General features: G+C 43.9%; 1 protein-coding gene across 3 annotated transcripts in view; it reads left to right on the top strand.

The window, feature by feature from the left end:
* Positions 1 to 25,747, top strand: part of RNF157 (ring finger protein 157) — a 494,906-nt gene that overhangs the window by 292,034 nt on the left and 177,125 nt on the right. For all 3 annotated transcript variants that reach the window (XM_069200214.1, XM_069200215.1, XM_069200216.1), the window contains exons 15-16: positions 2,134 to 2,324; positions 13,189 to 13,248. In XM_069200214.1, coding sequence (XP_069056315.1) covers positions 2,134 to 2,324; positions 13,189 to 13,248 — 251 coding nt within the window. The remainder of the gene's footprint in view (positions 1 to 2,133; positions 2,325 to 13,188; positions 13,249 to 25,747) is intronic.

Below are 25,747 nucleotides of genomic sequence, written 5' to 3'. Positions count from 1 at the left end.
AAACTTGTATTTCGTGTCACACAAGTACATAACACCTTCCGAGGAACAGGTGGACCCTTCATAAGGCTGTTACTAAATGATTTTACCTCCTAACAAAATGTTGATTTTAAGTAGTCTGTTTTCTCCCTTTTCTGCCTTTCCCATTTTCCTGGAATTGTATCTGGACGACCTACCACACAAAGTCTTCTATAGCTTTTCACATAGGCATATTATTTTTGATGCAGAAACTCATCTTCAGAATTTTTGTAGAAATTATGTGCTGAAGATAATGTCAATAACTCTGAGTTTTTGGTACAAGGAGTTTTATAAGCATAATACACAAGCCATTAAAGATATTTGTGCCAAATAGGTATTCTTGTAGACAGCAGCTATTGTCAGATGTATTTTTGTCTCGGATATTCCCTTTTAAAAGGCTTGAATTTATACAGAATGTGTTTTTTAATAATAGCTTGAAGCTTTATTATGCATTACATGTATTATGGGCTTGTTAAGTAGTGTCAACATTTTGGGAAGCCATCTTTTGAGACCATTACAGCAAGAGCAGTGAAAATGATTAAACCTTTATCTTATACTGTTTTCTAGGCCTTATAACGACATTCCTTTTTACAGAAAGACGTTGCACAGTTTGTTTTTAAATCTATGGTGATATCCCGATGTATTATAACTAAACATTGAAAATCTCCAATCAGCCCTACTATTGCAGACTGGTTTAGTTAGGTGAAAAAAGTAAGCAATAGGGAATTTTGATATCATGCTTGCTTAAATAAGAAATCAACCTGTAGGAAGATATGAGGCAATTCTGCCTTTTGAAGAAAGCCCACAAGAAGACAAAACAACACAAGTTGTACTGTAACTTTAAAAAGACTTTCTTGAACCTATTTTGTGGAATCTTGGGCCAGATGTACTAACCTTAGGAATTGTGATTTTAAAATTGAAATTCTTACTGAATCGCAGTTTGGATATCACAGTTCCTATTGTACTAATCAATTATTTTTAAAATAGTGATTGGTAGTGGAGTTGCAAATCTACCTACCTCATGAATATTAATGAGATAGGTCACAATTTGTGACAGCATTGGGGGCCTGCTGAGGTCAGCAGACCACCATGCCTGTGATTGTTTTAATTTAAATGTCGGCCATTTTCCTTGAAGAAAAAAAGGATGCACTAAAAAAAAAAAGAAGAAATTAAACTTTGGCGTTACGTTTTTAAAGAGTAGTCAGTGGTCCATGGGACCACAGCTTCCTCTTAAAAAATATAAAAAAAATTATATTCTCAAAGGGTAAGAGGTCTTTTGGGGACCCCTTTGCAAATGGGTCACCACCTCCTTTCAGGTGTCAGTAAAATATGTATGTTTTTGCGACCGTATTTCAGTTGCAAAACATTAATGCATAACAATTAATCAATCTGTTTAAATCGCAAATCCAAAGTGCAATTCAGTAACAAAGTACTGAATTGCTGTTTGGCTTTTGTACATCAAAAAAAGCATTTTTGGGTTTGCTGGTGAACCGATTCTCCAAACCGGGTCATTTATGACCTAAAAAAGCTTTGTACATATGGCCCCTGGTTGTTTAAACTAGGCGCCTTGGTAAACAGTTGCACTTTAGAAAGAATTTTTTATTTTTTTATTTTTTTAAGCCAAGGAATGGGAGCGGAAGGTTCAGTGGGGAACATTTTTTAATATGGTATTTCGCATTTGACACTTTAGTATGTACTTTAGAAGAGTCTTCAACGGTTCACATATGAATTTCTGTGTTTTCTTTTTTTTTTTTTTAAATGTACCCCAATGTATTTTATACCTTCATAGTAAGATATGTATTTTCACTTTAGAAGGGTTTGGGGCTGGTAATGTTAGACCCATTTGTAGAATGATTTGATAGAATTGAACACTGCATAGTTATGATGATATTTTTGAATTTGTAAAGGGTGTATCTTAAGCTATAAAAAGAAAAATGCCATGTCCCTCTTGCTTTTGCTTTCTTACTTCTTCATTTACTGTTTTAATATATTTATATCAAACACCCGTTCTTCTGACCTCCTGTTCCTTGGCTTCACTTCTCTCTTTTCCACTGCTTTCTCACCTTTGTTTTTCTTTCTCATTCCCTCTACTCCGTTTCTCTTCACCTCCACCTCTAGATCCGGTGAGCAGTAGCCTGGCACAGTCTGTCATGTCGATGGCCTCCTCTCAAAGTCAGCACTCCCAACTCAGCACTGACACCATGTCCTCTATGTCAGGATCCTATATCGCAGTGGGTACCGAAGAAGATGGAGACATCTTACCATCCCCCTCTGCTGCAGCTAGCAGCCCCCCATCTGAAGAAGCGGAGGTAGGATGGTGAGCTTTTGCATCCAGTCACTTGGTGGGGTGTTTGCAATCTTTTCAGGGACATTAGTCACCTAGCTTTATTTTTCTTTTTCATCCTTGGTCCCATTTGTGTGACTTCTGATGGTGTGTAATATTCACAAATGTCAAATCTAATTTTATTTGAAATCTGATTTTATTTACTTTATTTTCTTGATGTTTTTGCACTGCACCAACTAGCCCTACAGCAAACGTGAGGGAGGGCTTGGTAAGAAGTTAGTGCATTAGGATGCACTTTTAATAAGGCAGGCTGGGATATCTGTTATGTTTGTGACCATGGTCAAAACTCTAAATCAAGCCATATTTTTAATACACCCCTTTTGACATTTCTCTTTTAACCACTACCTTCTTTTATCCGCATGTACTTGTGATAAGGTGGGTGGGATATTTGTCATGTTTTGGAAGGAGTATCTGTTTGGCAAACTCTAAATTAGGCCTATAGTCTATTGTAATAAAGGTTGTTTTACAACAGAGGTTCCGTTAAAAATTTAGTTTATCAGTCTGACAAAGATACACATTGATGCATTTCATGGCAGGGTGATAGGAAAGCGTTCAGGTTTGTAACTCCAGCAAGAGGTGTTGCAGTGTTTCCTGTGTCCACCTGAATCTGTATAATTAGCTAACTGAAAATAATGATTTTGGGCAATTGTATATGCTCATCATTTAGTAAACGTTTAACCATGAGCTGTTGCAATCCACATGCGATTGATAGGTTTCTGCGCTGGTTAAGCGTAACATTCAATGGAAAAGTGTCATTGTAGCCAACTAGAGCCTCTTGTTTGACCAGAGCAGAAGGTATAGTTTCTTACCTGTAACTCCAGTTCTCTCGTAGGGGTGTTTCCATGATAGTCATAAGCGTTAAATATTCCCCGCCCGCCTGCGGGGACCCCGGAGTACTTTATCCAATATAACTTCTTCTTAAGTGTCCATGTTCGCCTTACTTCAGAAAGGACTGCCAAGTCACTTAAGAATGTTCCCATGCAGCCTATAGGAAGGGCTACAGTGTTCAAACTTCTTCATTCAGATTGGCATTGAAGCAAATGCATTAAATTGCTTTACAAATGAATATCATTTTTCAGAAAGATTCCTTCCCAAACCTCTTTATATCAGAAAAACCCCTATGAAGGAGTGCAGAGCAGTGTAGCCCATAGGCTGCCGTTAGTAATGAAGAAAAAAGGATACTGTGCCTTTAAGAACAACTAGTCCTCCAGTATCCCATCATGCTTAGAGAGAGGCAGTTACCTCAGTTCTTTTTGCAGGTAGTTATTAGCTGACAGTAAACATTAATCCAATACAGCCATCTATCTGCTCCTCCGGGGAGGTGGGAGGGTTGCTTATGACTATCATGGAAATACCCCTACGAGAGAACTGGAGTTACAGGTAGAAACTATACCTTCTCTCGTAGGGGATTTCCATGTATAGTCATAAGACTGGACTAGAATAGCAAGCCCATCCCATATACCGCGGTGGAGCAGATATAGCAATCAGGGAGTATTCTCTGAAGCAAAGAGGTTCCTAAGAGAAGCCTGTCCTACTTGAGCATCTGCCCTAGTGTCCGAGTCGAGGCAATAGTGTTTAGTAAAGGTGTGAAACGATCTCCGAGTTGCAGCTTTACAAATTTCTGCTAATGGAACATTCCACAATAGAGCAGTCGTTGCCGACTTGCCTCTGGTGGAATGTGCTTTTGGTTTACCCTGTAGGGTTTTCTTAGCTAGTTGATAGCAAAATAAAATACAGGAGACTATCCATCTCGAAATCGATTGCTTGGAGGTAGCTAAACCGGTACGGACCGTACCATAATTAAACAGTTGTGAAGTTCTCAGTGGGGGGATTGGTCTTATCTAGATAGAATTTCAACATCCCTTTTAACATCTAGAGAATGGAGAGCCTTCTCAGCTGGAGTGGAAGGGTTTGGAAAGAAAGTAGGTAGGGAAATTGCTTGGTTAACATGGAAGTCGGATATAACCTTGGGTAGAAATTTAGGATGTGTCCATAGGACTACTTTAGAGGAATGAAACACTGTGTAGGGTTATTGGGTACAGAGGGCCTGGATTTCGCTAACCCTTTGTGTTGAAGTGATTGCCACTAGAAAGGCCGTCTTCCAAGTGAGGTGTTGGAGTGATGCCTTGTGTATTGGTTCGAATGGATGTTGCATTAGACGTGAAAGGACCACATTAAGTTCCCATGGTGGAGACTGGCGCCTAACTGGAGGAAAGACCTTCTTTAACCCAGAATTCTAAAGAAAGAGGTTTGCGAAAGAGTTTTCCTATAAGCAGTTAAAGCTGCCAAATGAACTTTTATTGAAGAAAGTTGGAGGCCAGATCGTGCCAATTGTAACAAGTAAGGGAGAATTACATCTTCCTTGCAAGATGTAGGGTCTATCCCCTTAGAGGAACACCAGATGCAGAATCTTTTCCAATTGAAGGAGTATGCTGAACGAGTGGATGGCCGCTTCCCCTCTTTAAAGATGTCCATACAGTCCTGTGGAAGATTTAGATGATCATACTGGACTAACTGGAGCCATGCTGCCAAATTCAATGAGGAAAGATTGGGATGTCTCATTTGTCCTCCGAATTTCATCAGAAGGTCTGGTCTGCAAGGTAGCCTGAGATGTGGCTGGAGTGATCGGTGAAGGAGATCCGGGAACCACCACTGTCTCGGCCACTCTGGTGCAATGAGGATCATCGTGGCTGATGTCATCGAGAGCTTGAGGAGGACTGCTGGAATCAGTGGAATTGGTGGAAAGGCGTGCAGAAATTTGTTGGACCAGTCTATCCACAGAGCATTCCCCAGGTCGTAATGGTCCTGGCAGCTGTATGCTGTTGTAGAGTTTCAAAGATGACCGACGTAGATCGTGTAGGGGCGACCATCGGAATATTTAGTTTTGACGCACCTTGGACCAGCACTTCATGGAAGGTGTTAAATTCATCCACCGGCGAGGACCGAGGTGAAGGAGAGTCCGATAAGGTAGGGGAGTAGTCTCTGGTGGAAGACCAAGACTCTCTCTCATGCCCCCTTGAACTTGATCTATGCCTAGATCTGCAGTGCAACCTTGAGCAGGATGAGTCATGGCCCTGACGTGAATGGTGGCGCGATGTAGAGCGCGGTCTAGTTGGGACATTAATCGGTACTTGAGGCACTGGAACCGGTGCCGGTTGTGGTAACTCCTGACCCGTTGGCTGAGGTGACGTTGGCGGTAGATCTGGAGGAGGAGAGGCATGCGGAGAAGCACGAGAAGAAGGCGACGAGGGAAGCAGCACTACCGAAGTAGGTCGCTCTGAGGACGAATAAATTCTCTGTCTCTTGTGTCTCCTCGACGTCGATGGTCTCCTCGACGTCGACCTCTCTCACCGTCTTGACGTCAACGCTGTGTGGGATGTCGACCCGTGACGTCTACGTTTACCTCTCGACGTCGACGCCGATCTGCTTCTCGACGTCGTGTGTCTTGGGGTCTTCGACGTCGTGCGGTGCCTTGATGTGGACCGGCGACTCCTATACAACGTCTAGCCGGACTTCGGCGAGCATGTCGGCGCCGTACCTCCTCTCGACGCTGATCTTCTCGACGTCGACTGGGACCGATGGCGTTTTCACCCTAAAGAATGCCTCTCAGACCTTCCACAACCACTGGAAGCCGAGGTATGAGCCCTGGTGGAAGACTGACCTTCCCCTCGCTCAGAAGTCCCACTGGTTCCTTGGCGTCTTCTCTCTGCTCTCCCTTGAAGGCGAATCTTCTCTCTGTCACACAATGTACGCCTGGAGAATGTCTTGCAGATGTTACAGGAGGCAGGAATATGTGAGGAAGGCAGACAAATGATACAGACCTCATTTAAAAATGCATTTAAAATGCATTTTTAAATTGTACATGTAAAGCACACATGCCCTTTTGGCATGTGTGCACCTTACATGTCCCCCCCCCCCAAAAAAAATTGGGGTGCAGCAGAGGGGGCCGTAGGCCCCCAGCACCCTGGGGTTTTGCATTTCCAAAATTGTGATTTCTGGTTAAGAAATCGCAATTTTGGAAATGCAAAAAATTTGCAGATATGAGCCAACAGGCCCATAGGTGCGAATGGGGACAGATTCTCTATTTGTGATTCAGTAATACCATTTGCGATTTTTAAGAAATTGCTATTACCGAATCGCAAAAATCATACATACCTTTTTGCATTTCTGAAATAGCGATTTCTTAAAAATCGCTATTTGAGAATCTCAAATCGGTTGTATGATACATCTGGCCCCAAATTTTTGTCAGAAAACTTCAAAATCCAGTAGAGAAAGACAAGACATCGAATTAAGCCTTTTTTCTCAAAGTTTCTCTATTTTTGAAGAAAAAAACTAAAAAGGTTGAGCTCAATGGTCCAGGGTCCTGTCAGCAGGTGCCGGAAAAAAGAACTGAGGTAACTGCCTCTCTCTAAGCATGATGGGATACTGGAGGACTAGCTGTTCTTAAAGGCACAGTATCCTTTTTTCTTCATTACTAATGGCAGCCTATGGGCTACACTGCTCTGCACTCCTTCATAGGGGTTTTTCTGATATAAAGAGGTTTGGGAAGGAATTTTTCTGGAAAATAATATTCATTTGTACACCAATTTAATGCATTTGCTTCAAGGTCAATATGAATTAAGAAATTTGAACACTGTAGCCCTTCCTATAGGCTGCATGGGAACATTCTTAAGTGACTTGGCAGGCCTTTCTGAAGTAAGGAGAACATGGACACTTAAGAAGAAGTTATATTGGATAAAGTGCTCCGCGGTCCCCGCAGGTGGGCGGGGAATATTCAACGCTTATGACTATACATGGAAATCCCCTACGAGAGAACAACGGGTGCCAGGGGCCTCCAGAAGTACAAAGAAGTCTTTACAGCTTTCCTAAAAGAAAGGTACCTTTCAATGGGGTAGAGATGAAGTAAAGCAGGAAAGTTAACTACACAACTGTATAATGTTCTCGCCTATGGTAAGGGAGTTGAAAAAGTTGAACATTTTGATTGAAGAGCTTTCAAACGCCTGTGAAATGAGACCCTCAAAGCAGGTAATCCTCCCCATGGAAAGATTTGTTTACCAAGCATCAGCACTTAAACTAAACTGTTGGGCTGATGTACGTATATTAAGTTGCAAACCAGGATTTGCAATCAGCATACCAAAGAGTTTGTGAGCAGATGTACAAATTGCGATTCAACCTATGTGCTGAAGGCGTAAAAGGGATAGCAGACCTCAATCCCTGCGTTTGCATACTCGAACAGGAAACACTTTTTTAAACATCCCCTTTCCTTTTGTATTTACACAACAATTGACTTTACACAGAATTTCCCCAAAAGTGTTTCATGGTGGTAGACAAGCAGATACTCGTCACTTGCATTACCGTCAATGATTTACTTTGGCAGAGGAAATTTGGAAATTCTAGGGGTTATTTGTAAGTACAATTGGATGTGAACAGGCATATTTACCCACTAACCTGCCTGAGTAAAAACTACTCCATTCCATAGAATTCATTACAGCAGTTTTAGCTGCTGACTTCAACCAGTTCACCCTGAGGTATACAGAGACACTTGTTGCCACAAATTTGTGCTTCTTATTTAATTCACCAATCACAAAGTCTTAAAGGAAAGGTTTATTTTTCAAAATAATGTAATCTAGTTTATGCTTTTCTATATTTTATCAGTTGCCTTCAATTTTCTGAAACCAGAAACAAACTCACAATAGGATAGTACATGCTCTGTAAGTACAGAAGTAAGTGCAGAAGCAAAGTAACAGCTTGCCTAATAATGTACATTTTCTTTTTACCTTGCACTTTACTTGTATAATAGATGTACAGAACATTTCATGTTCTACTCTAACATCACTTCTGTTTCTGGGATTGAAAGCAGTTGTCCAAATCTAGACTATCTTAAAATAAAATAGATGATTGAGTTTGTGTATTTGAGTTTGTACAAAGTGTATACTCCCTTTAATGCTATACTTTGCAGAGCGTTTGGCCTATTTAACTCTGCATGTCTAAATGCCTGATTATTAACTGTTTTCTGTGGTGCTTTAAATACGCTTCAGAATTTAGGGGGCTCTGTTGATTGAGGCAGTCAGTGTGAAGCAGACCGATATTCTCAATTGCAGGGACTAGTTCTCGAACTCTGTTCATGGATTGCAGGATTGTATTGATTTTCCCTTTGATCAATGTTTCTGGCATGGCTCTGATCTCCTTTGTGAGTTTCTAATATATCTGGTAGGTTTCCATGCTTAGACTGATTTTTCTTTTTTCCAAAGGCATTTTCCAATCACTTTAAAGGGATAGTGACAATGGTGCCTTTCAGGATATGCATTCTTGCTGTTGAAAACTGCTGGGGATGTTTATCAGATTTGCAGTACTTTATTTTAAAACTGTAGTAAGATATCCCCAGGTGTTGGGCCTCGAGCTGTTTTATGTAAAGTTATTAAATCCACATGCCTCTTCTAATCTCTGATATTGCTGGTTACATGTGCACTAAATTAGGCTTCTTGTTGGGGAACGCAGTATGTGAATGTTGTAATGCAAATCTGAGAGCGACTTCTAGCTGCAGATTCCTTACCTTTGGATTCTCCCAAGGAGTCCGACTGGATCCGGAAGATTTTTGTGAGAAGTACCCCTGTGCACCCTTAGGTGGAGTCGATCAGCTCTGTGGTCCACACCAGATATGACGTCATGGGTCCTATGGAGGCACCACTCAGGCGAGGTGATGTCTGATCTTTTCTTTCTGTGCGAACTAAGCACTGATCTGAAGAGAGTTACCCCTCAGTCAGTCTTTGATTTGATTTTTTTGACTTTTTGTTGAGTATTTTAGTTTTACTCCTGGCGCATTGAGGGATGTCTTCTGGGAAGACAGGATTCAAACCCTGCGGGCCCTGTCATCCGGCGATGTCCGTGATGGATCCGCACCTCATGGTCTTTGGTGTGTGCAGCGCACCCACGACCTGAAGTCGTGCTCAGAGTGCAAGGTCATGCATCCAAAGGCTTGGAGGGAGCGGTCCCTGAAGCTGGAGCTCAACTCCGTACAAGTTGAGAGGAAGGTCCCAGGATCAGTTGCAGAGCCACACACCAAGTCCTTGGGACTATCCGGTAAGTCCAGACACAAGAAAAAAATCCAAGAAGTCAAAGGGCTCTTTGACTTCACTTTGTCTGTCGGCTGACAAGGGAGCGTTGACGCTCTAGGCATCATTCTGCAGAACCTGCACCTGGGCCGACTCTGCGCCTCCTTGAGTTTCCAGAAGCCAGAGCACCCTCTGCCCAACTCTGAGAGTTCTGTGAGGTCATGTGTCTCATTTTGGGGCAGCCCGACCCTGCTGGAGCTCGTGCCCTGCAAAGTTGGAGAGGACCGATTCAATTTCTGTGCCTGCAGCTTTGGCCTCCGTGCCAAGCAGCTCCCAGGGATCCAGTCCTGGAACCGGACTGGCCCTGGTCGTGCTACCTTGATTTTTTCCGACGTTTGTCCCAAACTACAGCAGACCTCCTGCATTCGCTGGGGTTCACTATAAAGGTGCTGAAGTCGCATCTGACTCCCTCCTAGACGCTCCTTCTCATTGTAGCTGTTCAGGACACACTGCAGTTTTGGGGACTAGCCTCCTCAGTGGCGAGTCCAAGATGTTCAGGCTATGATACTGATGTTTCAGCCTCTGTCCTGGATTTTGGTAAGAATGACTCAGAGGCTGCTGGGTCTCATAGCCTCCTGCATCCTGCTAGTGAAAAATGCCAGATGGCATATGCCGACTCTGCAGTGGGATCTGAAGTGCCAGTTGGCACAGCATCAGGTGAATCTCTCTGAGAAGGTCTAGATCTCAATGTTAACTATACAAGATTTACAGTGGTGGTTAACAAGATGTGATTGGGTCAGAGGCAGATCCCTTTCCCTTCCCCAACCAGATCTGACAGTGGTGACAAATGCATCACTTCTAGGATGGGCTGTCATCTGGGAAAGGTGGAGATCAGAGGAATCTGTTTTCCAGTGGAAACTGGCCTCCACATCAACCTGTTGGAGATCTGTGCAATCCGGCTGACATTGAAAGCATTTCTTCTTTCTATCAAGGAAAATATGGGTGTAGGTGTTCACAGACAACATCACTGCCATGTGGCACTGCAACAAGTAGGGCGGGGTGGGGTTGTGGACCCTTTGTTAAGAAGCTATTGCGTCTCTGGACGTGGATGGAACAGTAGGGCATGTCCCTGGTGGTTCAACATATGACGGGCTCTCTGAACGCCAGAGCGGACAAACTCAGTTGAACGTGCCTTACAGATCACAAATGTCTCCATCTGGAGGTGGCACAAGGTCTATTTCAGCAGTGGGGAGACCATTGGTTAGATCTGTTTGCCTCCGCAGAGAACATACAATGTAAGCAGTTTTGTGCATTGGAGCTTCCAAGGCGGCAATTTTTCTGAGACGCTCATTGTCTCGGGTAGAGTTCAGGCCACTGTACGCATTTCTGCCCATACCACTCCTTCCCATAGTTCTCAAGAAGATTAGGAACAACCGTGCCCAAGTAATCATTGCGGCTCTGGGCCTGGCACAGAGGGTCTGGTCTCATGAGCTGCTGAGCATGTCCATTGATTCTCCGATCAAATTGCCCCTTCGGGAGGATCTTTTGTTGCAGCAGCAGGGGCGAGTTCTGCACTTGAACCGGTCTACTTGCCGCCTTCTTTTGTGGAGATTGTGTGATAGTTGACAGCTTTTGACCTTCTTCCCAAAGGCTGCAACGTAATCTTGGCAGCCAGATGTTCCCCCACCGAAACTGTATACACCTGTCGATTGGAAGGGATTTGTGTGCATGGTGCACATTCAAATCTGTTGATCCCCTTTCTGCCCCTCTCTCTGAGGTCCTGTTGTTCATCCTTTCCCTTGCCCAGCAGGGCTCTGCTCTGGGCACTCTTCAGGGAATGTGTCTGCTATATCTGCTTTTTTTCAGTTGTCTGATCAACTTTCCTTGTTCAAGGCTCCTATTGTATATAGATTACTTATAGGTCTTAAACATTTTTTTCCTCCATCCCCATTGATTATGCCCCAGTGGAATCTGAATTTAGTTCTAACCTTTCTGATGTGCAGTCCTTTTGAGCCTCTCTACAATTGTCCTTTTAGGCTTCTCACCTTGAAAACAGCCTTACTTGTGGCAATGACATCTTCCTCGCAGAATGAGTGAGCTGCAGGCCTTATCATCTAAGCCACCCTACCTTTCCATCCATCCTAACAAAGAGGCGTTTCTTACCAGGGCCTCTATTCTGCCAAACGTGCTCAAGCGCTTTCATGTAGACCAATCCATTACCCTGCCTACTTTTTATGCCTCACATCCTTCTAAGGAAGTGGAAGGACTTCACCGCCTGGACCCAAAAAGAGTGTTGGCGTTCTACCTTGATCGAACAAAAGAGTTCCGGGTAGAGTATGTGTGTGCTAAGAAAGGTTGGGCAGTGCAGAAGCGGACCATCTCCAGATGGGTCACTACTCTTCATTAAGATCTGCTACGCACTGGCCAAAAAGTAGCCCCCTCAGGGTTTGCACGCTCATTCTACCCGAACTACAGCTGTAACCACTGTGTTAGCACGAGGAGTTCCAGTCCTTGACATCTGCCAGGTAGCAAATTGAGCATCTCTGCACTTGTTTACCAAACACTACTGGGTGGACAGTCCGGTCCATAGGGACGGGCACTTTGCCCGTTCGGTCCTGCAGGACTTTCTAGTCTGAACATGTTTTTGCAGACCCACTTATGGGGATGGTATTGCTTGGGTATCTATTCAAAGGCAAGGAATCTTCAGCTAAAAGTCTCTATCTGATGGATGTTACTTACCTTTGGTAATGCCTTATCTGGTGGAGACTATATCTAGATTTAGATTTCTTACCGACCCACCCGTCCTCCCCGCTCTGCAAACTGATTTCTAGGGGCGGGGACTCGTCTTTCAGGGACTTCGTTTTGACGCACCAGTAGTCACTGTTCTTTATGGCTCTGTGCTTCTGGCGTGGAAAGTTGTGAAAAGAAACTGCCAGCATGCCTGGATGGTGCCTATATAGGACCTGCAAAGTCATATCCAGTGCAGACGATGCCGACGACAAACACGGAGCTGAGCGACGACACCTAAAGGCTTACAGGAGTACTGCACACAAAAATCTTCCAGATCCAGTTGCTGGACATCTGGGGAGAATTCAAAAGTAAGAAACCTGCAGCTAGATATAGGACCTCATAATGAACGTGGTGGTCTGGACCGCCATGGTGGTGGTAATTGCCGCCAACGGCAGCCTGGCGGTGGCAGCGTTTCAGATCCAAGCAGCGCTGCCCCCGGATAATGAGTCCAATTCCGCCAGCCTTTCCCTGGTGGTTTACATCGCCAGGGAAAGGCTGGGGGAATGAGTGACCCGGGGCGCCCCTGCACTGCCCATGCATTTGGCATGGGCAGTGCAGGGGCCCCCATGCACTGCCCCGTTGCGCATTTCCTTGCGCAACGGGTGCTGCTGCATCTGTCGCACTGCCACTTTGCCGCGAGCTCCATTTGGAGCCGGTGTCAATGTTCAGGCTCTGTTTCCAGCTGGGCAGGTGGGCAGAAACACTGTTTCTGCCCACCGGCCCAGCTGAATGTTCATTATCTGGCTGGCGGGGGTTCTTCGCGCTGGCGGTCTTCTGTCGACCGTCAGCGCCGCCGAGATCATAATGACCACCATAGTCTCTACCAGATAAGGCATTACCGAGGGTAAGTAACTTGTCCTTTAACTCACAACGGTGTCAGCACTTCTCAGTTTCTTTTTAGAGGTTTTTGAACAGTTGAGCATGCATGTATCTAGGGATGGGAAATGGCCCTGAATTATTTGATGTGTTGTCTTTCTTTATTTACAGTTGACGCCAGTGGAACTCCCCGATAGAAATTTTGTCCCAGCAGAAGAACTGGACGCAGAGGTATGTTCTGCACTCACAGTGGAGTACATAATAAATGTGTGACCAATACGGATCCCAGAGCACTTTTGCCAGCACAATATAGATTTTTAGCAAAAGTCAGCAGTTGTTTGGTGCATCCTGCAACAAAGCATTGCCTTGAGATTCCTCAAAACCTTACATCCTCCACCAGCACCTGCCCACTTAGCCTGACCCAGGGCAAGTCCCTTACATGTTTATGTACATTGCATCAATTTACCAGTGGTCCATCAGCAGATGATACCTGTGCCAATCTCAGTTCTGCATGTAACGTGGATCCCTGTTCCAACCATATTTCACACAAGTGCTTGCAGTTTCAAAAAGCGCTACACACAAAGGTAAAATAAATCTTTTACGGAGGGTGAGGTTCTAAATTTTTTCTCGTGGGGAAGTTTTCTCAGGGTCCATGGGTTAAGCACTCCAGCACCAAGCCAGGTGACTGTGTAAAATGGGTTTCAGCCTCCCAATCTTTCTGCCTCATCGTCCTCATATCAAAAGTTCTGTTCCAAGAAGAACATGACTCACCTCTGTTTCCTGCAGATAAGTGTACAGTCATTTTATCAACCATCTCCACATGACTCACTCCTCGTGGAACCGAAATATCTCCAAAGTTTTAGCATGTGCCACTTTGACTTCAGTATTTGGAAGGTAGACGTCTGTAAATGAAGTGATACCTAAAAACGTTCCTGCCTAGGCACTGTTGGGTTTCTCTGGATCATTGACTGACACTCAACCAACACACTTTGATGCCCTTGCCTCCATCTTTACGTCTTTGTTTACCATTCAGTTCTGTTTGTATTGTATGAGCAGGAGACTCTGGTAGATGTTTAGGGTGTGTGTTTTTTTAATACCTCATATGCTGGCAGGGTGTCTAACGTAGACTCCTCCACCCTTACTCTTCTGGTCCACTGCTTGGTCTGCCTTTAGCTTTACACTGGCCTCAAAAGTTCAGTTATTATATCCTGTTTTGATTTTGGAATATGTTATTAATGCTTCCATTGTATCAGTGTCTTTCAGTAGAGGGACTCCTGGAGATCTTTAACTATCCCCATCATGAGGCTAGTGATCCGCGCTATATTATTAGGAAAGAAATACTACAAAAGATTATTTTTTGTTACTTGTATAACACCAAAATATTATTGGTTTGCCAGTAAGGCACTGTTATGCATTGTGCTCTGCTCTAGTTTTCCTGGCGGCTTAAGCGTAGTGTGTGTTTTGAGTAGAGATTAGTCATGGGTGTTCTGTGAAGTATAAGAAAGGGTGGTTTATTGATTTTAGTGGTTGTTAGGAACTGCTTTGGTATGCTAGTAGTTTGCTGGCCGGGTGTCATTCTTACCTGCATGGGTTGTCTTGTGCCTTAGCCTTCGTGACCATTTGCCTCCATGTTTTTGGTGGGTGTGTGTTTGCTCGTTGCTTGGTATCTCATTAGATGAGCCTGCCTTCCAACACAGTAGCGTTGTATTATATAGGTTATGTAGTATTTTATGCACAATCGTATGTGTAGGAAATCAATCTTTTTTTAATGTTCCCCTGGGAATTTGCATGGATTTGGAATTAGATAGCTATTATTTTTAACTTCTGCGTGGTTTGGGTCTTCAAACAGGCAATAACTGTCTGTGCTTTTCTCTTAAACATCAAAACTGTTTTGGATATTTAATTGGCATACTGGATATTTTATGTCAGTTGTATTTGAATGTCCGTTTTCAAAATGTGAGAATGTGACAAAAGCTTTTAAACTTGGCATGTGGCAAACCCTTTGGCTGCACTTAAAACCAGTCACATCACACTGCATGCTAGGCATGGATGTCAAAAGTCCAAATTAAGTTGTTTTAAACTTTGGGTACATTTGTAAGTCATTAAAGGTTATGCACTGCCGTCTAGTGGTAAACTCTGTAAAGTAAAATGCAACCAGAAGAGCTAACGAGTGTGAAGTTTTATTTGTACATGAACATGTCGTCAAGATGGGAGTCCCCCGGTACCTTAGAAAAGACAATGTCTCCATAGACATAATAATAATGGCTTACAGCCCTACTTTTAAGTAATCTAGCCAAGTCCTTATGTAAAAAAGGACCAAACTCCAGAATCAACCAATCCGATAATCCTACCCTCTAGAACCCTTCAGTGAGAAGCTCCAGTACCTCAGATTTTCTACCAAACGTCGTGCTATGGAGTCTCCACTGAGCTGAAATCATTTTTTCCTGTTGGAATAGATTTTACCACTACATCTAGAAGTATTCTCTATTCTAGAGTGTTTTTGTTAACACTTTGAATACCTGGGGCCTGACATTATCCTCATAATGTCTGACAGAGAGAGGAAAAGTATTTTCAGAGCCTGCAGTACATGTGGAAAGAAAAGACTCCACTCTGAGGATCCACATAGAGACTTTATATATTGCCTCTATCCTGAACATTCTGCTGCTGAATGCAAGGTATGTCGTACCTTTTCTTCAAAAACTCTAACGGATAGAGAGGGAAGATTGCTGATATGACTCAAAAAGCTTAAAACAAGGAAAAACCCTGTCTGAGATTCTGACAGTGAAGAACCTTTGTGGTCTTCCAAAAAGTCCCAAAAGAGACAAAGATCACCTCACTTTGAAAAGGGTTCAGGGCAACTCTCTAAAGCTTTAAAAAAAGACCTCACAGGGGTCTGGTGAACACCGCAGTCTATCGACATCACTTCATGAAAGAAAATCTTTGTCATCAAAATCTAAACACCAGCCTTCAACTTCAAAGGAGGTTTCTAAACCTTCTTCAGAGCCATCCACACCTACATCGAAGATCATTACTACTTTTAGAAAGCCTTCCTCAGCCCCAGATGACAGACCGTCGACCCCACCATCGACAAAGTTGTTATTGTCAACACCATCGTATCATCCACTGTTACCGGCCTTTCTACTGTTACTTCCTGCTCGTCGACGATATCTAAGGCCAGACCATCGACGATGAAGATAAAGATGTCATCTATGATGGCGTCGACAACGCCATCGTCGACAGCCATTTCGTTGATGACATCAACGACGGCGACCAGAGACGAACCCTCGCAGATGGAGACGACTTTGTTGACTACCTCATTGACGGCACCGTCGACGAGGAGAAAAATCCAGGTCTCAACTAGAAAAGGGGACATAACACCACATGCCACGTCTCCAAGTAAGGTCACACCCTTACTTCCGGCCCATCTACTGGAGGAAGATTTGGATGATGATGGGCCATTTGGGGCGGCTCATAGTCCTTCTCAGCTCCAGGTCAAGTATCAAGATGATGAAGACGAATATGACCAGCAGTATTATTCTCCTCAGAAAGACCAACGAGGTGTGCCAGAGGATATGGCCTGTATTCCAAGTTCCCTTATCTCTGATCTCCAACTTATTTTGACAGACTACAAAAAGAGGTTTCCGTCGGCATCACAGTCAGAAAAAATCTCAGCAGAACCCCCACCGTCAGTGCCTTCCACCCCAGTACCAAAACCTATGTTGTTGCCCAGATCGGCGAGGAGTATCCGCAGAGAACCTTTCTACAAGTTAGACTCCTCAGACGAGGAGAGGGAGGAAGGTGAGCTCCAGGACAAGCAATCTCAATGGGACAAGTACATATTGCCAACCCCATCATCTCTATCGCCTGCTCCGGGGGATTCACCCCCAGGAGACATTGGGGGTTTCCATAATCTGCTTGAAAGAGCAGCGAAACAATTCACGCTGCCCATGCCCTCTAAACAAATAGACTGCTTCTTATACGATTTCAAGGAGCCCCTTCAAAAGAGTGTGCGCTCCATACCCATAGTGAGTTACATCTGGGTGGAAGGTCTGAAAGTAATGCCAAACCAGGCTACTATGACTGCAGTCTCACCAAGATTAGACAAAAAGTATAAGGCTCCAGAAGACCCTCGAACATGTCTCATTGGGCATCCGAAGCCAGACTCCGTAATAACCCAGGCAGCGCAGAGGCGTTCAAAGAATCCATCAGCGCCAATTTCAGCACCTTCAGACAAAGAAGGTAGAAGTTTAGACAACATTGGGAAGCGGTTTTCCTCTATGTCAGGGCTTATTGTGATAGCACCAAACTCTTTGGCTATTTGGGGCAGATAACAGGCAATTATGGGCGGTTATCGCACCGTATCTGGACCAGCTTCAGGAGGATTCAAAGGTGGAAGCAAAGAAGATCTTGTTGGAGGGGGAGTGCACCTCAGCTGAGGCTATTGATTGCGCAATGGATATTGCTACCACTGCTTTTAGACAACTAGTAGGTGGGGCGGTGCTCCGTAGACAAGGCTGGCTTAGGGCAACTATCTTTTGATCGGAAGTACAGAATAAGGTATTGTACCTTCCGTTTGATGGGGAGGCTCATTTTTTGGCAAGCACGTAGATGAAGCCTTACAACTGATTAAAACTGACACAGACACCGCCAGATCACTGGGTACCCTACAGTTCAAGAAGTTGCCTTTTCATGTCTCCAGAGAGCGAGGAATCCCATCATATAAAGGGAGTTTTTAAAACCTTTGTTATCCCTCCTATGCGACTCAGCAGTTTCGAACACAATATCCACAAATACAACCACCCCAGGCATCCTATTCTAGACCTCCTCCTAGGAGCAGAGCACATCAGGGCAAAGACACAGTTTGTCGCCAAAGACCGCTTTCAGGCTCCGGCTACCTCCCAACACCAATTCACAGAATAGGGGGAATAATATCCCACTTTTAAAAAAAAAAAATGGCAAGAATTAACGTCCGACCAGTGGGTCTTAAAATAGTTCAATTTGGCCTCACCTTGGAGTTCGTCCAAATCACACCCTCCACATACCTTCCTTCAACTTCGGTCAGAGGTCAAAACCATGCTAAAGAAAGGAGCAATAGGTAGAGTTCCTTCTTCGGTAAAGGGCAGAGATTTTTACTCCTGTTCCTTCCTAATACGCAAGAACTGGGAGGAATGGCATCACATTCTCGACCTCCGGGACTTAAATACCTCAAACGTCAAACCTTTTGCGTGATCACGTTGCAGGGCATTTTCTTCTGCATGAGTCACGGAGACTTTATGGCAAACCTGGATCTACAGGATGCATACTTTCATATCCCAATCTCGCCTGCCCACAGAAAATTCCTTTGTTTCACAGTAGCCGGCAGCCATTTCCAGTTTAGAGTTCTTACATTTGGCCCGAAATCTGCCCCCAGAATATTCACAAAATATCTGGCTCCGGAAGCAGCTTGGCAGAGAAGATAAAAACACCAGATTTTTCCATATTTAGAAGATTGGCTAATAAAATCGTGGTCGTATCGAGAGGCTTATGACTGAACAACGGCTTGCATGGAATTATTCGGCGACCTGGGTCTCACCCTGAATTGGAACAAATCAAAGATCTTGCCAGTGAGAGTAACGACTTTCTTACGGGCGACAATAGACAGGGTCAGAGACAAGGCCTTCCCTACATTGGAAAGACAAATAGAACTCATGTCCCTAGCAACCTGAGTTCAAAGAAGAAAGTCTCTTTCAGTACTCAGTTACAAATCTCTACTGGGGTTGATGTCATCTTGCATTCAGCTAATTCCATTTTGCCGCCTAGAAGAATGTGCCCCCTATAAGAAGAATTGGATCTTCAATGGGTTCAAAAGGAGGGCTTATTCAGTGACTTGGACACAGTGACTCCACGTATGATCGAAGCGCTCCACTGGTGGTCAGAACAATTAAACATCGCAATAGGTCTTTCATTTCTGTCCCACCGACAGGTAATTACCACGGATGCCTCTCTGGAGGGATGGGGGCTTACTTACAAGACCTACAGGTCAGCGGTAGGTGGAACAGCTCTTTTCAAAAATATCACATCAGTTTCCTAGAGCTAAAAGCAGTTTTTCTGGCTCTGCAGGCTTTCCTCCCCAGAATAAAACAATCTGCAGTTCTCATAAGGACAGACAGTACAACAATGATGCATTACCTGAACAAGTAGGGAGGAACGAAGTCTCTTCTCCTATCTCGAGAATCTCAAAGTATTTGGAATTGGGCTATTCGAAATGGGGTGAGTTTAAGAGCAGAGCACCTACCAGGAAAACAGAACGAGACAGCAGACACCCTCAGCAGACTAACATCCTCTTGTCACGAATGGTAGTTGAACCAAGAAGCACTCGACCAGGTCTTCAAGGAATGGGGAAAGCCCAACTTAGAACTCTTTGGGACTCTGCAGAACACCAAATGCTGCTTCTATGCAAACTGGGTTCACGATCCGGGCTCATGGGGGGGAATGCATTTTCGATGGCATGGTACGGAATATTTGCCTACGCTTTTCCACCCATTCCCCTGATTTCAAGAGTGCTCACAAAAATCAGGAGAGAACCTTGCAGACTAATCTTGAGAGCTCTGTATTGGCCTTGCCAACATAAGTTCTTGGAACTGCTCCTGTTCTCAGAGAAAGACCACATTCCACTGAAAGTCTCACCAGATCTCCTAACGAGGAACGAACGTCAAGTCTTGCACTCGGACCCCAAATCACTAAAGTTAACCGCTTGGCTCCTGAACACAATGAGTTTGCCTTTTTAAACATTCACCCAGAATGTACACAAACAAAACATACTCTCTGAAGTGGAAAAGGTTTTGTTTATGGTGTCACAAAGAATAGATGAATCCGCTATTATCACCGCCAGAGGAGATATTGCCCTGTCTCATCCATCTGGCATCTTCGGGATTAGCTCATGCATCCATTAGAGTACATATCTCTTTTCAGAAGTTCCCTGACATCTCCGTCTTTATGGTCCTCCAGGTTGATAAAACAGTTTCTAAAAGGACCATTTAGAGTTTTTCAATCAGTGAGACCTCCTCCACCCTCCTGGCAACTCAACACGGTTCTATCTCAGCCTATGAGACATCCATTTGAACCCATTCACAAAGCGGAATTAAAATACTTATCGTGGAAAGTTGCTCTTCTGGTTGCTCTTACTTCTACTAGACACATCAGTGAAATTCAGGCTCTAACCATTCAAGAGCCTTTCCTTCAATTTAAGCACAACAGAGTGATCCTTCGCACAAACCCAAAAAAAATTCCCAAAGTACCATCGGACTTCCACATTAACAAACCTTTGATCTTAAAGACTTTCTTTCCAAATCTGTCATTTCCAGCAGGAAGGGCACTTCACTCGCTAGACATCAAAAGATGTATTTGGTTTTCTCCAAATAAAACTTAACATTTTTGCAAGTCCAAACAGTTATTTTTCGCTTTTAGCACCCCAAGAAAGGGCCAATCCCTTTCGAAACAAGGAATAGCAAGATGGATAGTAGCTGTTATAACGTTCTGTCACCAGGCAGCCGGAAAGCCTTTACAATCCTCAGTATGTACACATTCCACCAGATGTATCTCAACATAAGTGGCACTGTTCGCAGGTGTACACCTACAAGACATTTGCGGAGCGGCCATCTGGAAAAGTACACATACGTTTACAAGACACTACTGTCTAGATGCCGTACCTCAAAGAGATGTGGCGGTAGTACAGGTGGTCGTGTGGTATCTGTTCCAGTAAAGGTGAGCTAACTCTACCTCCCTCCATCCATCCTTCTTTTCTCGTACTGCACATTGCATATTTTAATAGTTGTGCTTTATATGTATAATAATTGTTGACGGACATGAAAATTTGTGCTTATAAGTAACAGCATCTTTATATGTTGGAATACTTACATGCTTTATCAGATAAGATAGGTATCAGTAATTCTAAAGATTTATTGTCAGCTGTAGATACTGTTTTATAGTCTGATACAAGCATGTGAATCTATGAAAGTTCCAATATTGGAGTAAGAAAATAAGTTACTTACCTGTAACTATAGTTCTCCATTATTGGAATTTTTCATAGATTCACATGCGACCTACCCACCTCCCAGGGGAAGCTCACCTTTTTACTTCTCTCAGTCAACTTTTAGGATACGCACTAGTAGTTAGAAAATCTGAGGTATTTGAGCTTCTCTCTGGAGGGTTCCAGAGGGTGGGATTATCTGATTGGTTAATTCTGTAGTCTGGTCCTTTTTTACATAAGGACTTGGATAGATTACTTAAAAGTAGGGATGTAAGCCATTATTATTATTATGTCTATGGAGACATTATCTTTTCTAAGGTAGCGGGGACTCCCATCTCAATGGCAGATAATGATTCAAGCATGTGAATCTATGAAAGATTCCAATACTGGAGAGCTATAGTTACAGGTAAGTAACTTATTTTCTTCTCTGCCTGGCTATGTGGCCCATGAAACCTGACTTCTTTGCTGAAAGATAATCTCAAAGCTGAAATAGTGCTTCACCATAGAGACCAGATGCAGGTGTGCCGAAAAGAGATGGGATTTTGTCTTCGATCATCTGGGGCAGAAGTGAACTGAATGTGGAAAGGACTTCAACCAGAGAGGTAGAGAAATTTCAGTGATGCTCAGATATAGCATTTTGGATTTATGTAGCACACAGAGGAACACTGGGATACATTTAGCTGTGAAATGCTTAGCTGAAAAGGAAATGTGTCCATTGGATAAAAAAGAGCAGGACAATATGTGGAAAATCTAACTTGTTTCACTCTGAAAGCTTCACCGACCACAGTTATGCTCTCATAAAAATTCCTGCAACAACTCTTAAGACATAGAGCTTACTAGAACATGGCAAGAAAATTGAAGGCTAGCTGCTGTATGGTAGCATAATTCCAATATGCCTGTTGAAATTAATTTGCCTGGCTATCCTTAGAGGTAAACTCAAGGTGGGGGCTAGGTGTGAGCTCAGAGCATCTATGTGGAGGAATATGAAAAAAACTCTAGTGGCTAGAGGAAAAATAACTCTTGTGTCAGATTTGCAAAAGGAAGTGCGATTTTCTTTATATGTTAATGAGAGTCCAAGACGAATATAAGAGAATATTCAATAAGCATGGGGATGCAAAAGGGATGCCAAATATGGATAACCACATTTCCATGTAATTAGCTTAATTTTATTCTAGGTTCTGCATGGCAGTGAGAATGTAATTAGGGACACATGGTCCCCAATGTGGGCTTCTGCTACAAGTCCTATCAAAGTACATTTGAAGATGGTTGCACTCGTCCAGATCTAGAAATCGCCCCAACAAGGAAACAGCCTCTTTGACATAGACATTCTACTATTCCATCCATATTTTCAGAAGATCTATCCCACATAAACAGTGTAAGCTCTCAGAGCCTCGTGGATGGATTTTCATGGCCTTTTACACCATGATAGCATAAATGGCCATTTTACACACGAGGACCTTACAAACTCACCAACACCACCTCATACATCAAGTAGCATACTCCGATCTACACAATTGTGGTGCTGAACAGTGTGCAGAAGCCCTTTTGTGCTGTGGCCCTCAAGTCTGCATCAATGAAGGTGTCCCGTTCAAAAACTCTGACACTGAGGTATCTAGGACATAAGGTAATTCATACCAATATAACCACACCCCTAAATGCCCAAAGGATACTGTCCAATATACCAGTGACAGGAATTAAAGGGCCTGACTTAGAAGTTGGCAGAGGGAATACTCCGTCATAAATGTGGTGGATATCCTGTCCGCCGTATTACGATCTCCATATGATAGAATGGGATCATAATACGGCGGACGGGGTATCCCCTCCGCCGACTTCTAATTCAGGCCCAAAGGTTTGTTGCTTTTTTTTTTTTTAAACTCCTAAGATCTTTCTTCCTGAGGTGGAGAGGGAAGAGTGCTCTGATTTACATGTAAAACATTACTGGTGTCCTCTAGTCTATATCAAACAACGTGGCCACACTGAAAGGAACTGTGCTTTCTGACAAGGCAACTTTGTTTCTAGGTTAGGGATCTCTCAAGTAGTGACTCGCCTAGCAATCAACCTCATTTAAATGTAGATAGGCTGAGCAGGGTATGTTCAGCAGCTCAAGGGTGCTTTCTTCTCTGAGAGATAACTAAATCAGTCATCTGAAATAGAAGATTTCCCATTGAGCATTTTGTGTCAAATGCTTCATATGCCAGTGCTTTTCATCCTGGATTAAGAAGGGCGAGAGGCTTGATAAACCTAATCTCTGTTGTGACCAATTTAGATTTGGTTCGGTGGCACTCTTAACTCAGCAGTGAGGCCTCACTGTCCTCTGCTTCCCAGGAAAGAAAGGTTACAACTGCTCAGCTTCAGTGCACAAGAGTTTGTTAGATTCTTCACTGCAGCCTTAAGTTTTACGAGGATAACTTTAACATCATTCATCCCGGTCAGGAAACCTCACTTGGAGTGGGGTTTCATTGTTACTTTGAATGCCTGGGTTCATGATCCATCTGAATCCAGAGCCTATATTTAAAACTACTGACATCGAACCTGACACGGAAATACGGGTAAAAAAGCAGCATTTACCAATTAATGTTGTAACCAGTTATCCAAAATGTAAAACTAACAGTGCCTTTGGCTGGGAAGGGCGTGACTTTAAGCGCTTTGACTCGGCATAAAGTAGATGAAATGCTGCCTTGCAACCATACCATAGATACCCACAGTTCGTGCGAAGGATCTGCAGAATGCAGGCCTCATGGGCAGATCTCCTAAGCTGACAGTGAGCCCCGGCGATCGCGCTGGAAGTCACCTAAAGATGGCTGCCGCAATACTCTATAGAGGAAACTGCACCGAGGCTCACTGAAGCGGTGTTGCGGCAGAGGCGACTCGAGAAGCAGTGGTCGCTGTATGGATTGTGCGGCAATGTGGCGTGGCATAGGCAAGTAACAGGAGCATTCGGGCCAGGTTGAGAAGCGAGAGGCAGGGCCCAGTGCACAGATTAAGGGGCACTCTCACTTCGGTCCCTTAGATGATATTCGGCTAGGAAGCTGGACTCCAGACTTCATCAGGATAATGTTGAGCATGGAAGAGTATGACAGCTGCCGATGCATATTGAGAGATGCAGGAACAAAATTTGAACATCTGAAGGAGACATACATAATGGAAATTGACACAGAAATATGCCGGGGACATTAGACTGCTTAATGAAAGGTCAGCTGGTGGCTTATTAGTACTAAGTAAAACTACACACCCCAGTCCTGATGGACACAGGCAGACAATTACCGGGGCAATAGTAATACTACAAGAGGAAGTGGCAATACATCGGCAGTATTCAAATAAACACTTGAATATGTTATTGTCACAGTACCAGCAGTGCTGGGCAAAGCTCCGCTCAGAAACCAGTGGCCTTTTCTGTTAAACACTGGCACCCACCAGCAACCACTGGTTCATACTAAGCACTTGTTAGCAGTACATCAATCGCGTTATCTAGCAATGCCTTAGAGCACCATATTAGGCTCAATGGTGGTGCAACCCAAAGTGGGTAAATTCCAGATTGGGACAAACGAATTGATACAGAACATTATGCAGCTCCAGGCACTGAAAGCACCCTTAAAACTGTTCAAACTATGTTAGAAGGCTACAGAGACAAATTTGAAGAAATATTATAAGTGATCCTGGATACTAAAAACAACATTGTAAAATAAGATCTTCGCAGTAGCTATTGATGTCACGCTACTCAGAGCTGGTCGTAAGAAATTGGCAGAAGGTCACAGTGAGTGAGTTCACCTTGTCCTCATTGTGAACCAAGGTAAGCAAGCTCAAGTGAAGGACCTATTGGGGATAGTAGAGATACTGAATCACAGAGCAGAGGTGCGGAGGATATGCACCTGGTGGATGTCCCCACGAACAATGAAGGCAGAAACACCAAAGACTTTCTGAAACAATAGTACCAGCAGAATGTTTTCAACTGTATGCTGCCACTACACTTTGTGATAGAAAGGGAGGGAGACAACCAAAACTGGAGACGCCACCCAGACAGATAATTGTAAGGCTTATGAATTACCATGACTATTGAAAATTACCAGAGAACACATGTCCTGGGAACTTGAAAATGCTACAAATCATATTTTCCTCGACTGCAATTGGTACAGCCACAGCATCGTACTTTCCTAGAGATCAAGCCATGCCTGTGCAAGCATAATATCTAATTTGCTCTTGTAAGGAAATGCCTCCTTGGCATGGTTGCCCCCTGACTTTTTGCCTTTGCTGATGCTATGTTTACAATTGAAAGTGTGCTGAGGCCTGCTAACCAGGCCCCAGCACCAGTGTTCTTTCCCTAACCTGTACTTTTGTATCCACAATTGGTAGACCCTGGCATCCAGATAAGTCCCTTGTAACTGGTACTTCTAGTACCAAGGGCCCTGATGCCAAGGAAGGTCTCTAAGGGCTGCAGCATGTCTTATGCCACCCTGGAGACCTCTCACTCAGCACAGACACACTGCTTGCCAGCTTGTGTGTGCTAGTGAGGACAAAACGAGTAAGTCGACATGGCACTCCCCTCAGGGTGCCATGCCAGCCTCTCACTGCCTATGCAGTATAGGTAAGACACCCCTCTAGCAGGCCTTACAGCCCTAAGGCAGGGTGCGCTATACCATAGGTGAGGGTACCAGTGCATGAGCATGGTACCCCTACAGTGTCTAAACAAAACCTTAGACATTGTAAGTGCAGGGTAGCCATAAG

Source organism: Pleurodeles waltl, chromosome 7 (genome assembly GCF_031143425.1).
Source record: "Pleurodeles waltl isolate 20211129_DDA chromosome 7, aPleWal1.hap1.20221129, whole genome shotgun sequence".
In the NCBI taxonomy this organism is placed as follows: Eukaryota; Metazoa; Chordata; class Amphibia; order Caudata; family Salamandridae; genus Pleurodeles; species Pleurodeles waltl.
This window is presented reverse-complemented; position numbering and strand designations above follow the sequence as displayed.